The sequence below is a fragment of the Amblyomma maculatum genome, chromosome 9 (assembly GCF_055883805.1).
Source record: "Amblyomma maculatum isolate TAMU_Amacu chromosome 9, ASM5588380v1, whole genome shotgun sequence".
NCBI classification, from domain to species: Eukaryota; Metazoa; Arthropoda; class Arachnida; order Ixodida; family Ixodidae; genus Amblyomma; species Amblyomma maculatum.
In genome coordinates this window covers 19,022,438-19,034,651 of record NC_139352.1, presented here as the reverse complement: position 1 = coordinate 19,034,651, position 12,214 = coordinate 19,022,438, and the positions used below count along the sequence as shown (strand labels likewise).

Here is a 12,214-nt window from a genome sequence, read left to right as displayed (position 1 = left end):
TTTCTTGCACGGTATGCACCTGCGCTAGTCTGGATGTATACAAGTCTTTTGTGCGTCGATAAATAAACAGTTGTGAGTCAGTGCTGTGCTCGTCCCTAGTTTTCCTTCCCGCGTGCATTTGCGCTGAGAACTATGTGCTTAAACCTCAGATCTTACCTCCGTCTATGACATGCAGCAGATTAAGGTCAGCCAATAAAGCAAGCCTACCTCCGTGTTAGGAACTCGAGAAGAAGAGTATCGTAAACGATGTCAGCGCCTTGTGGGCATGCCACTGCAATGTCGCTTCGACCTCAGCGCCGCCAAGAAGAATTTGATACTGGCATACAAAACGCTAACTCAAACTAATTAAGAAAGAACATTCTCAGCAATATCGTATAGAAAGCAAAACATTCGATTGACGTCTTTAAGGCATAATTAAGTTGTTTTATTACGTGTGTGGTCGTGTATGGTTTGTACGCGCTAAGCACGGTCACTTATTACGGATAAAAGTAGATCTCCTAATACGCAATGTCTCTAAAAAGACAGCAGCCTCTTGGGAAATACGGCAAAGGTTTGACGTCCTAAAGCGATATCAGCTATGAGGGCATTGTGGGAGAAGGCACCGGATATTTCAACATCCTGTAATTCTTTGACGTGCAGTGACATCACATAGGACACAGGCGTCTTACGTATTGCCTCCATTGAGACTCGGTTGCTACAGCCGGTATTAAAACTTCTTTCTCGGCGAGTTGGTGAACATTTTTGCACATTATAAAGTTAGAGCGCAAAAAAAAAAAAACTATCACACACAGACAGAGTGACGGCCCACAGTAGAAGTGCTTGTGTGTCGTTACTCTTACCTTATACGTAATGTACAGCATGCGGTAATATAGAACCGGCTTCCTTGGGATCACTATAGTTGGCTTAACACATGACTATACAGTCTTGTATTACACTGGCCCTACGCTTAGCATATGGCCATGTCAATAATTGTATGCGCTTAATATATGGCTGCCTATCATGCGCTGTTTAAGTAGCTGACCTTGACTCTGAATTGATTACTGTTAAGCTTTTTGTTGCGAACACAAAATAGGTTCGATAGGTCTTGCTTGTAAGTCCTAGCATTAAAATCTGGAAGTTCATTATGCCGCTGTTATTCTATGTCTTGCGTAACATATGACCCTTCGTGCGTACATCGTCAAAACGAAGAGGGCGAACAGTTTCAGCGTACAAGAGAATAGTTCAGGCCCGCTACGGCTCTCTCGCCTCCAAACTACGAAACACCCCCCGTCACTGACCTGACGATTGTGAGAGTTCAACCATCGTGGAGATACCCTGCGCCCCCGTTCTAAAACATCCCCTGTTCGGGTATACTGAAAAACCTATGTGACGTAGTGCATGATCAGGAGCGCACGCTTAGCTGGCCGGGAACCACTCTCTTTATGTTATGTAAAAGCTCGCCTTCTTGAATAATGCGTCAACCACGAATCGTGCTCCGTCGTATCTACGAAAAGTATTTGGCACTTGGTCCTGCTTCTCCAGAAGTGTGCTGTGCTTGTTCTCCCAGTGATATATGGCTGCTCTTGGTTGTCGGTAACTAGCCTCTTCATTATACGAACCGACGATAAACGCCCGCGTTAAATAATGATCCTTACAAACTTAGTTAAACGGCAAATATTTCTACTGATGTTCTGGATTTATGTCTGTCCTGATTCATCTACCACAATATTCAGCCGAAAAATTAAGAGGACACTTAAGCTCCGCTATTAAGGACATAACGCGATAGTATTTCACACACAGGGACAAATGTTTTCTCGGTAATCATTATTGAAGTTTTTTTTAATATGCTGATACTTAGCATCACCGAACATTGCCTTTCTAGTTTGAGGGTTGAAACCTTTGAACTCATTGTTATTAAAGTATTTCAATTAATTTATCAATTACAAACTCTAAATTTTTTAGTTAGTAGTATGCAGCATTGGGTTTTCATTTTTGGCATTCAACTTTGAATCCCCTGTTTCCATTTTCTGTTTTTCAATTATTTCATTTAGATTTTTATCAATTACTCACTATAAATTTTGCTGATAGCATCATAATGCATTGCATTTTTATTCTGAACGTTTTCACACCTTTGAACCCCTTTTTAATTTGTCCTTTTAATTCATTACAATTACAATTATTTCATTATCTCTTCGTTGTCTACCACTAATCAATCAGTCTATCATCAATCACGAACCACAAATTACCATGGTACGAATTTTTTACGCAGCCCCCGATTATTTCCTACAGGGAGTGCCGACTACGACCCCGACGGCTTTTATTTTTAACGAAAAGGCCTTATTCATTTAAGAAGCTAACACCATTGGCAACGATACTAATCCATTGATATAGCCATCCTTAATATATTATTATGCAAGGTTGCGCTGTAGGCATGATTTTAGTAAGAAGACAATACTAGGCTGGTTAGTACGACGTATTTGGCTGGCGTCTGTGTGAAGCCTCTGCCGAGCTCTGGTGAAAAGTCCAATAAAGGTGAACCAAATTTAACCAAAGCATAACATAGTGAAGTCAAGCGTTGACCCCTATACACCATAATCACTTTGATATTTGATGACAATAAATACTGAACATGGAAACCGTCCAACCCAGGGCTTTCGCGCGATATTCTGCGATTAGTCCAGCTAAACTGTCTCATTTTTTCTCTCCTCAAATTATTTGCCGCTTCAAGGTTGTGATGTGCTGCTGCAAGGTTCAAAGGTGAGGCGAAGGTGTGCAAGCAGCGCACATACCCTCGGATGAGCGAGCCTCCGCCAGTCTGGCCAGAGCAGGTGTACGATGCCGACGTCGGCGTTGCGCATGTTCATCCCTTGGATAAGCAGCACCGCGAGCAGCGTGTACGGCACCGCAGAGGTCGCGTACAGGGCCTGGACCAAAACAGAGCCTCCATTTAGTCTCGGAATTCTCAATTCTCGATTCCTAATCAGATAATGGGGCTACACATACACTACTACTGTATCAGTACTACACTTTCAAGTATGTGTCTTTTGAACTTCAAGGGTGATGTTGTCTCGAGTTTTTTAATGGCTCGTCGTATATAACCTGCCTCATAAGTGATATTGCGGCGTGTTGCTTTGTAGTGACGTCATTTCTAAAAGCTTATACTTTGGGAATGCCTTAGTCTCTGGGCGCTAGGGACAACATTAAAAGTAGAGAAGCCTGGGTAACCCTGCTGCGAAGCGACGTCCCCACTGACCAGTAAAAAGCCGTCCGCCTGGCAGCTGAGGCCGCGAATAACCAATGTATATTCGCCAGTCCTTAGTCGCGGAGGTTCCAGCCCCCGTTCCTCAGGCCTGCGTGGCAGGAGTGGGGAGTAGGGGGCCTCCTAAATCGGTGGAAATGAAAGTTTTAATCAAATAATCAATCAATCAATCTTATAATTGTTGATGACTAAGAACATAAGAAACCTTCTGAATCCTGTGTACTAATGGACTTCTTCCAGTCAATGCTGGTTCGTTTCCCTAAAATGTGCACCTCTAAAACGGCCAGAGATTAACCCTACTTTTCCAGCTACTTGCACGCCCTTGGAGGCCAGCGGATAGAGGAGGATCCAGCAGACGCCGATGCACACCAGGACACCAACGCGGAAGTTTCCTATTGAAGTGACGTCGTCGCTCAGCGCCAGTATGTGTCTGCTGCAAAGAGACCAAAATGTGTGAAAGTGGTCCGATCACGTCAACACTCCAAAAAATAGCAGCTATACCCATAGGTACAAGTGCCTTTGTCAAGAAGTTCTTTTGATGCTGGCAGCATCGGTTAGCAGTGGCCAATACGTATTCGTGGCTGGCCTTCGCGATTATCTTTACGGGTGGGGGCATGTTAACGGTGACAGTGAGCAGTGAATGGTGCGAGCTTAACGATGAGGTGGGCGCGAGCTTGATGACTGTGGTTTAGACACTATCTCTTGAAAATTATGGCGCACGAATAGGTCAAGATATCGTATCGTCAGCGTCAAAATAAACCGTATGCAGCGCCTTGCATGTCTGGCAAGGAAGTATGCAGGTTATCAGAACAATTAATGAAAAGTCGAAGAGCTAACTCACAAGTAGAAGAGCTCAGCAGCGGTGTGGGTACCGTACTGGCAGTTGTCGGTAACGTTGTCGAAGACGCGTGCCGGCACGTAGAAGACGCGCCCTTCGTAGGTCACCTCGCGTCCCTTTGTCAGGTTGGCACTTCCGTAATGCTCGGCAAGCCAGCGAGTAACGTCCTTGCAGGGCAGCTGGACATGGGGAAAGGGGCTTAGCCATTGCGGAAATATTTTCACACTGAAGCGGATTTTTGAGGCTCTGCCTTGGACGAAAAGGCTACCGCTGTATATGAAGGGACTCCACAGACCAGAAGTGTCCCACTTCTGGTCCACATCTTTTTGAAAATAAATGATCATCAATGTACGCTACGCCCAATCGAGAAAACTCCGCGGGAGGAGCCGGTGTGACGTCAAACCGGCGCCCTAGCTTCGGCATGTTTGAGTGCTAGTGAGAATTTTCAAGCTCAAAACGCCTGGTGCCAAGAGATGTCAAGCCTTATAAATGTGGTCCAATACTAATGGAAGATTTCTACGAAAGGTAAAGTTATATACGGAGGTCAGTTAACAACTGTCGGTCATATGTGTGCAGTCAATACAAAGGAAAAAATAGTTACACACCTGCACACTTCAGAAGTGACCTGGCAAAGGGTATCCTAGTACTTCTGCAGGCTCTGCAGTAGCATCTTAACTTCAATCGATGTTTGCTGTAAGCGCTCGGACAAGCATCGAGTTCCAGACTTCGTAAATTAGGAGCTTTACGGGTGCAGGCTACAATATATTGTATGACTTGGAAGCACCCAACCTTGACCAACGAAGACCTCATTAGAGAGGTATGCATTCTACCGTCAAAAATTGGTAGGTACATCTAAGTCTGCTTTCGTGTTGGTAGGAGAAATGATCGCATTTTGAGCGGCCGCGTTTCTTTTGATCGAGATGGTTAGCCTGCGCGGTTTGTTGTGCACGAAGACCGGCACTAGTTCGTACCTTCGAGGTTCACTGGGACGATGAAACGTAAAGGTTCTTAGAAGTACCAAGCGCAGATCTCTTTTCTATGCCGGGTTTCATTCTTCCGTTTGCGTACATCGCCTAGTACGCTACACCATCGACGCGACGTCATCTGGTCCTTCTGTACTGCACTTGGCCGTGATGCAACGCGTGTTGCTTGCTCTGCCGCATGTCTTATGCTACCTAGCCTCCCTGCTGCTGCTTGTGTTACGGCACATACTTTGGGTAGCATCTCGGTCCCAGCTACGGCCATCCCAAAGGTAGACGTCTAATTGGACTATTTAAGGTGTCCACCTTAATAGCTACCTTCAGACTTCCCCTGAAAGCGTGGTCCTTCAAGAGTGCTTAATTTTGTTATTAGTTTGATACAGTTGTTCTTTCTCTTGCGTTTATAAAACGGTTAACCAGACATTTGCGAAGAGTGTTGACACATTCATTTTGCTTCTGTCTGTATACAAATGCGTATTTTGGCAGTACCATGCAGAGCCAAAGGCTATTGTGTACCGAATTCAATTTCGATGCATTTAGAATACAGCCTATGAAAGTGCAGAGTGCTTGCTCCTACAAAATATAAATGATTGTTTCTTATGACTTGTAACGCTGTCAAACATGGGCGTAAGCGCTTTTTCAGAAATTCTTAATGCGAGCAGTACAGTTCTACTTAATCTTTTTCTCTTCGAGAATTTCAAAACGCGCATGGATTCTCCCTGCGCTGACAGACGCTGGTAATGCTCTTCCTGCACCTGTAGTGGAGATTGCGCGTTTGATTTTATGTTATAACAGCGTAGCGGAAGTTCGCCGTGTACTGACCGCTCCTGGCCGTGGAACGTAGCAGTCGGCTCCACCGCCCCAGCGCTCTGTGCACGCGGCCCAGGGGAGTTCGGTGGTGAGGGAGTGCCAGGCGAAGAGCATCGCGTGAGCACTGAAGCACACTAAGTAAATGCTCATCAGCACGCTCACGATGCACATGCACAAGCCAATACCTGCGAGACGTCAGAAGGTGTGAGGGCAGGGAGCGACGAAACGATATGATGACAGCTGCTACTGGTTATTGGCATGGATTCATTGCAAAGCCGCTTGCATTCGGCTGGGAGGACGTAATTCCATGACATGAGCACGAATACTTGAAAATTATGGGGGACACATTAGTTCCGCCTTTAAGGGTATGACACGACAACTTAGGTTACTACCCCTCCATATAAAGTTCCGCTTTAACCAAGCCGTAAGAAGATGCCTCAGTGGCCTATAGGGGTAACGTGAATGCAAGGGTCCTGGCAGGCTGATTTTGATATCACCCTAACATTTAAAAAACGAAGCCCGAGTTAGAAGCTTGTGGCAACCGTCAAGTCAGACAATCCTACGTCCAGTCAACGCTCAGCGATACAAGTCGCCATGATCGTGATTTTGCGCTCAAAAGTGCGACAATGACGCCGATGCCACAGTTTCTGGTGAACGGAGACATTGCGGCTATTGTGTTATTACCTTTGCCTAAAGGCACACAACGCCAGATGCCGACGGAACCCTGGCTGGAGAATTGCCCCAGGAACAGCTCCATGAACTGCATCGGCTTGGCCACGGTGAATGACAGCAGCATGTAAGGCACCAAGAAGGCGACTGGGTATAGACACGGCAGTACAAGACGTTGCCTCACCAGACACACACGGTAGCCAGGGGCTACCATACAAAGACCATGCAGTACAACGTCTTAGTACTAGAGCCTTTACGCAACATCTAAGGGAACAGATAGCTCATGTGACAAGGGGGGAGTCTTCAGGAAAGAGAATTCATTACAGGGCATGCGCACCTTTGTTCTACTGAAAGTTCGCTAGATGAATCCCTGTCGGTTTGTTTTGAATATTTGACGTAACAGAGATACGTATCCGACTCGAAGAAACGCAACAGTATGTATGGCGATAGCGGGTAAGTAACAAATATTAAAAGCATAATTTTTTATACATGGACCACATCAGTGAATACATGTAGTTAGGAGATTCATCGAGGTGTGCGAAACATGTAACGCGTCCTGAGCAGAAAAAGCCATTTCAAAGTTCGAGGAGTGATGAAATCTGCATGTTTTTCTAGAAAAAATATTGAAACGTTCATATTACGGGACAGCCATGTTTCGCTGTAGACTCACGGCCTCCGTTGTCGCACAGGAGCGTTGGAAGACGCCAGAAGTTTACCAGTCCCATAGAAAGGCCAAGGCATGCTAGAAACAGCTGGGCCTGGGTATCCCAGAGGGCACGCGTCTCCCGTGTTGCCGTTGATGCCTTCGGCTGTGCTCCTGGTTTAGCCTCCCCCTCGCCACTCTCCTGCTCTTCTTCCGCACCTGTGGTTGGTGCTTTCGATAGTGCGGTGGTGTTTTCCACTGCAGTGTTCATGGTACTGCAGTCTGTCACCTTGTGACCGGGCCTCCTAGATGTAGCAGGGATGTTATTTTAAAAGGAAAAGTCTTGATTTCCACGCTGAAAAAACAAAAACAAAAAGCAGCAAATGAATAATAGTTCCGTGTAAAGCTCAATATTATACGCTGAATTTTATGATTGATGGATGAAATAACATTTCTCAAGGGCAACATACAGCGCACCTCAAGTTCAGGGGTGGATGTGAAGGAGGCTGGAATTACCCCAACATAGTTATAGTATGAAGTGGCTACGTGAGGAACTAAGGCAAGCTGATTCCATGCTGAAACAACTACGCTGATTTTGTTATTAGCATGTTTCGGGTAATATGCAGCGCTTGTGGTCTGCAATCGTGCTGATCACGATTCACGAGATCAATCTGCCGAAGTCGATCTTGACAGCGTATGACCGGAACATTCAGAAAGGAAAACGTTTAGATTTGATGCTTTTAAATTGCGCTCATATATGGTAGGCTAGCCTCGCACGAATCGCAGTAGCCAGAAACGTTACAAAATCGACGAATGTTACTTCATTTTCATTGCACGAAAGACTCAACGGAATGTGACCAGCACGGGACAATAGTCTCCTAAAATTGCCTTTTAAGAACAGCAAGATGCGGTACGTTAGCGCTGGTATGAGAGGAGACCAAATAGAGACCTCTGGAACAGAATTTAGCGAGTGGGAGATGCAGCGAGAACATTGTACAGCGAATATAGCTTGATGTGCGTGACACACAAGAAAAATAGCATGTGCGAGGACCATGTAAAAAAAAAAAAAAACTTGATCTGCTAGAACCAGACAGAAGAGGTGTTTATTGAACATGGTTTACGGAACTCCCGACAGTTTTACCTTCCTCAAAGTGGCAGTTGTAGTAGTACGTTGCGATTTATTACCTGTCAAAAACGGAAGGAAAATATGTTTGGCAGCCCCGGTACCTGCTACATGATATCTGAAGCATCTGAACTGGGCGGTGGAAGTGGAAGAGGAAATCAATTAGGTGAGCGACAAGTAGAAAGGACAGGGTAGGTTAAAACAAAACAGTACACACACTATGGTACAATATGCAGTAGGGGGCTTGACACCCGCCCGCAATAGTCTTAGGTCACTGAACACTCGGCACATCCGGCGGGCCTCCACAATAGCTGACGCGACCGCTCTGTCGCAGTTGTATGGTGGTATGCTCCCCCTCCCCTGATAAGGGGCGCGGGAAGCCAGGAGATGCGTCTCGGTGAGGGAGACGGTAAGAGAGGAGGATAGCGCGGCAGTGAAACTGGTCCCGGGGGCTGAGGTTCTGAAAGTTCTGAAGCAATCTGCTCGCGAGCTGCGTTCACGTCACTGTATACATAAACGACTCAAGCGCGGGGCACACTGTACAAAGCACTGACGATCGATGAGGGACTATCGGCTGTGAGCATCCGAAATAGCCTATGCAGAGCGTTCGGTCATAGCGCGCACTATCCGGTGAGGTGAAACAGGTGATACGTCAAGCCTGCCTTTTCGATAACAAACATTAATGTGGATATTTGTTACCTATGCGACCCTAGAGAGCAGAGGATGAAAGCTCAGCCCATGAGTTCAGAACTCTACACCTCTCACGTGCGCACGAGCCAACCAAACAGCACCTATGCTGCATTCCTACATGACACTCGACAAACGGCCAGGCGCCAGAGAGCCGTTATTGGGAGCTCACAGCTTATGTCTGAAAAGAAAGCGTTTTGGCGTGCATTCCGGCGACGTTCTCAGTCCTTTCTACAGTTAGCGTTACTTAGAGCGTGTCCATGCCATGGCCCGGAGGGCCCATGAGGGTATGGTCGAGGCTTGGGTAGTAGCTGGCCCTTAAAGTTCCATTTACAGTTCATAATGAAGATGGTGGCAAGAGTTCATGCTAACAATCTCGATCAAGCTAGCTCACGCACATTCCGCTACGAAAGCATCAGTCAGCAGCTCAGCCTAATAAAAATGGCGGCATCCCACCGAAGGACATAGATCCGATGAATGCCAAGCCCTCAAGAGCCCCAGCTGAGGTACAGGACGACCGGTACGAATATTTTATAGATTGAGTCAGGCAGTGGTCTGCAGCTAGCCAGGGAAAATGTGGGAGCTTACCGAAAGTGATTTCAGCCAAGATCACGACGAGATACGCGATGCAAGAGCATTGCTTCTTCTCCTTCTTTTCGGAACGTGACACGAGACCTGATGCACAATCTTCTCCTTCTTCTTCTCCCTCGTTGTAATGGCACAATCTCTTTTCTCCTTTCGGGCATATTGCTATGAAGACGACGAAGCGGGCAGTGGAGCGGGACGGAGCGCTCGCGCCAGGCCCGCTGGCCATTAAATCATATATTTCATCGTCATGTCATCACGTAATTCTGTTTCTGTTGTGTTGCCGTGTTTCATCGCTTACCATAAGTCACCACCAAACAATATTCTTGAAGGACTGAAATCGTCGGTTTAAGGTATCCTCTTTCAGTTTCCCAATACGCCATCCATGAAAACGTCAACATCCTATTTCTGGCAAGGATGTGTCATCCGTGATGCGTGTCTGGAGGGCTTGCTTGTGGGACGATGTGCGGAGTTCGTTGAACCTAAGACAGAGCGAGATCTGAAATGAAGTCGAGTATAACATTATAAACAAAAAACGTGGCGTCATAAAAGACAGTCAGCATGTTCGTCCGAGACCATTTAGATTGCGGGTGAGATATGCCAATGCGGCGTCTTTGGTTTGGATGTCCCGGATCGTCGTTGAGATTTACTTTATTTCATATATCAACTGAGTGATAAGGCATCAGTTCCATAGGAAGTAGAGGGGCACAATAATCGCAAATTGTGTGATTTTATGTTGGTGTTTCGCCCCAGAAGTAACAGGTGGAGCTAATGCTTGAGTTAAGCAATCACGAATAGAGGTATCGGTTAGGAAAATTATCTGAAAATTCCCCAAACTACCTCTCTGGAGAATGACCTGTGCAGTGGGTGGTAAATGCTCTTTCTAGTCTGTAGTGTGCGCTGTAATCATGGTACGAGGTGAGAGACTGACCGAAGGCCTTTAGTTCCAAGGCGACATCGGCCGCTTTGCAAACTTCTCGAGCGTACGGGTGGGATTTATCGTTGCCTGGAGACTCAGCATGGGCTGGTACACGTATAAAGTCAATTTCTCTCAATTTTTCGCTAGTGTCAAAGTTGGGTAGTATGTTCCTGGCGGTCCTAGTGGTTCTTCCTATTGTATAGTTGTATATATGCGCGTTTGTAGTCAGTCACTCACGGTGGTGGTTTCCCGGTTGTAGACTATGACCGTTGCGATAACAGCTTCTTCCGCAGCTATTGAGTTGCACGTTTTGATGGTCTCATATAATAGCAATTGTGTGCTCAAAAGGATTAGAGAAGATGATCAATACACGCCTTCTAGGCTTTGCTGAAAAGTACAGCTTGTTAACCGAACATCAGTTTGGATTTAGGAAGTACCATTCCACAGAAGACGCTCTCTTAGTTCATAGGGAAACAGTATTGGAGAACATTGAGAATAAATTGGCAACACTAGGAATCTATATACATTTCAGAAAAGTATTTGATTCTGTAAATCACGTTATACTTCTTGATAAACTGGAACGCTATGGTTTCCGCGGAATTTCGCAGCACCTAATTCTAGCCCACCTTCACGGACGACACCAAGGCCCGCTGCCTTGTTTAAGCTCGGGAAACGCCTACACGCCAACTTCTTCCTAAGACATTGCTATATCAGTGCGAACTCTTCTGGGAGGCAAACAAAATTTCTGATAAATGTTTTTCTAGTACACACTTGCAGTTTGGTTGGATCTTCTTCACTGTGTCTTACTCGAAAACTAATCTGATCACAGAGAGGAAGTTGACATAGGGAACGGGCTTCTGCTGCGCAAGCTACTTGTATACATGAAGGGCATGCAGCCTATATATAACTATACTCACGGACAAGTTCGCCAAAGCTACAGAGCCAAAATGCATCAGCTCATTGCGCAGCAGAATATAGTCTCTTGATAAATTACGCGGATCGAGCTTTGGAACATTGCATCATTAGAGAAATGCCTATGCTATTACATCAAGACTGTACTACAATATAGGCCAGTACAACGTTAGTGCAGTGCATTTTATTATCAGTACAAGCCAACGCACAAACAGGATGGTTTCGCCATCTGCCGGCAGACGTCCGATACGTACGTCGGCTGCTGCTGCTGTTGCTGCGTCTACCCGTCGGTTTCTTGTTTCGGCAGTGTACGTAGCGCGTAATGTTCATTAACCGTAAATATACGTTCACTTAGATATATATCAGTGTAAAGAAAGACATTTCTGCTTCGTTGCAGGCTCGGAAGACATTTCAAGTAAAGGCGAAACTGAAACCGTAACCGTACCCGTACCTGAGACCAGATATGCCAGAAATACACAGTGTAGTAACACCATGAAGAAAGCTCCGTCCCCGTAACCTTGGCTTCATAGCCAGAAAAACTTCGCGAGTATAGTTGGAAATTCTCTGAATCCTTATTGCGCCCACCGGGATCTCTTTCTTCGAATACTTTCCGCCATGGCTCAGTATTCCATTCGAAGCAGGTCTGAATTAGGAGGAAAACATTGGGCGCATTTTCTTGCCCTTAACCTAACTTTCCCCAGTGCACGATACTGGACTGGTAGGTGATTTACACGTAGTGGTTTGGATTGTTGACGCGAGTTGCACGTCTAGTGCCAAAATGGCTTGCAAAAAAGCAACAGTTGACTCCTA

At 45.9% G+C, this 12,214-nt stretch overlaps 1 protein-coding gene across 1 annotated transcript in view; it reads right to left on the bottom strand.

Annotated features, from left to right (window-relative positions):
- The window catches only part of LOC146178501 (uncharacterized), a 33,271-nt gene extending 25,822 nt beyond the window's left edge, over positions 1–7,449 (bottom strand). Inside the window, exons 1-6 of the mRNA XM_084579988.1 lie at positions 7,206–7,449; positions 6,551–6,682; positions 5,879–6,051; positions 4,080–4,255; positions 3,539–3,671; positions 2,769–2,903 (exon numbers count right to left, since the gene is read on the bottom strand). Coding sequence (XP_084436114.1) covers positions 2,769–2,903; positions 3,539–3,671; positions 4,080–4,255; positions 5,879–6,051; positions 6,551–6,682; positions 7,206–7,449 — 993 coding nt within the window. The remainder of the gene's footprint in view (positions 1–2,768; positions 2,904–3,538; positions 3,672–4,079; positions 4,256–5,878; positions 6,052–6,550; positions 6,683–7,205) is intronic.
- Positions 7,450–12,214: the final 4,765 nt, after the last annotated feature.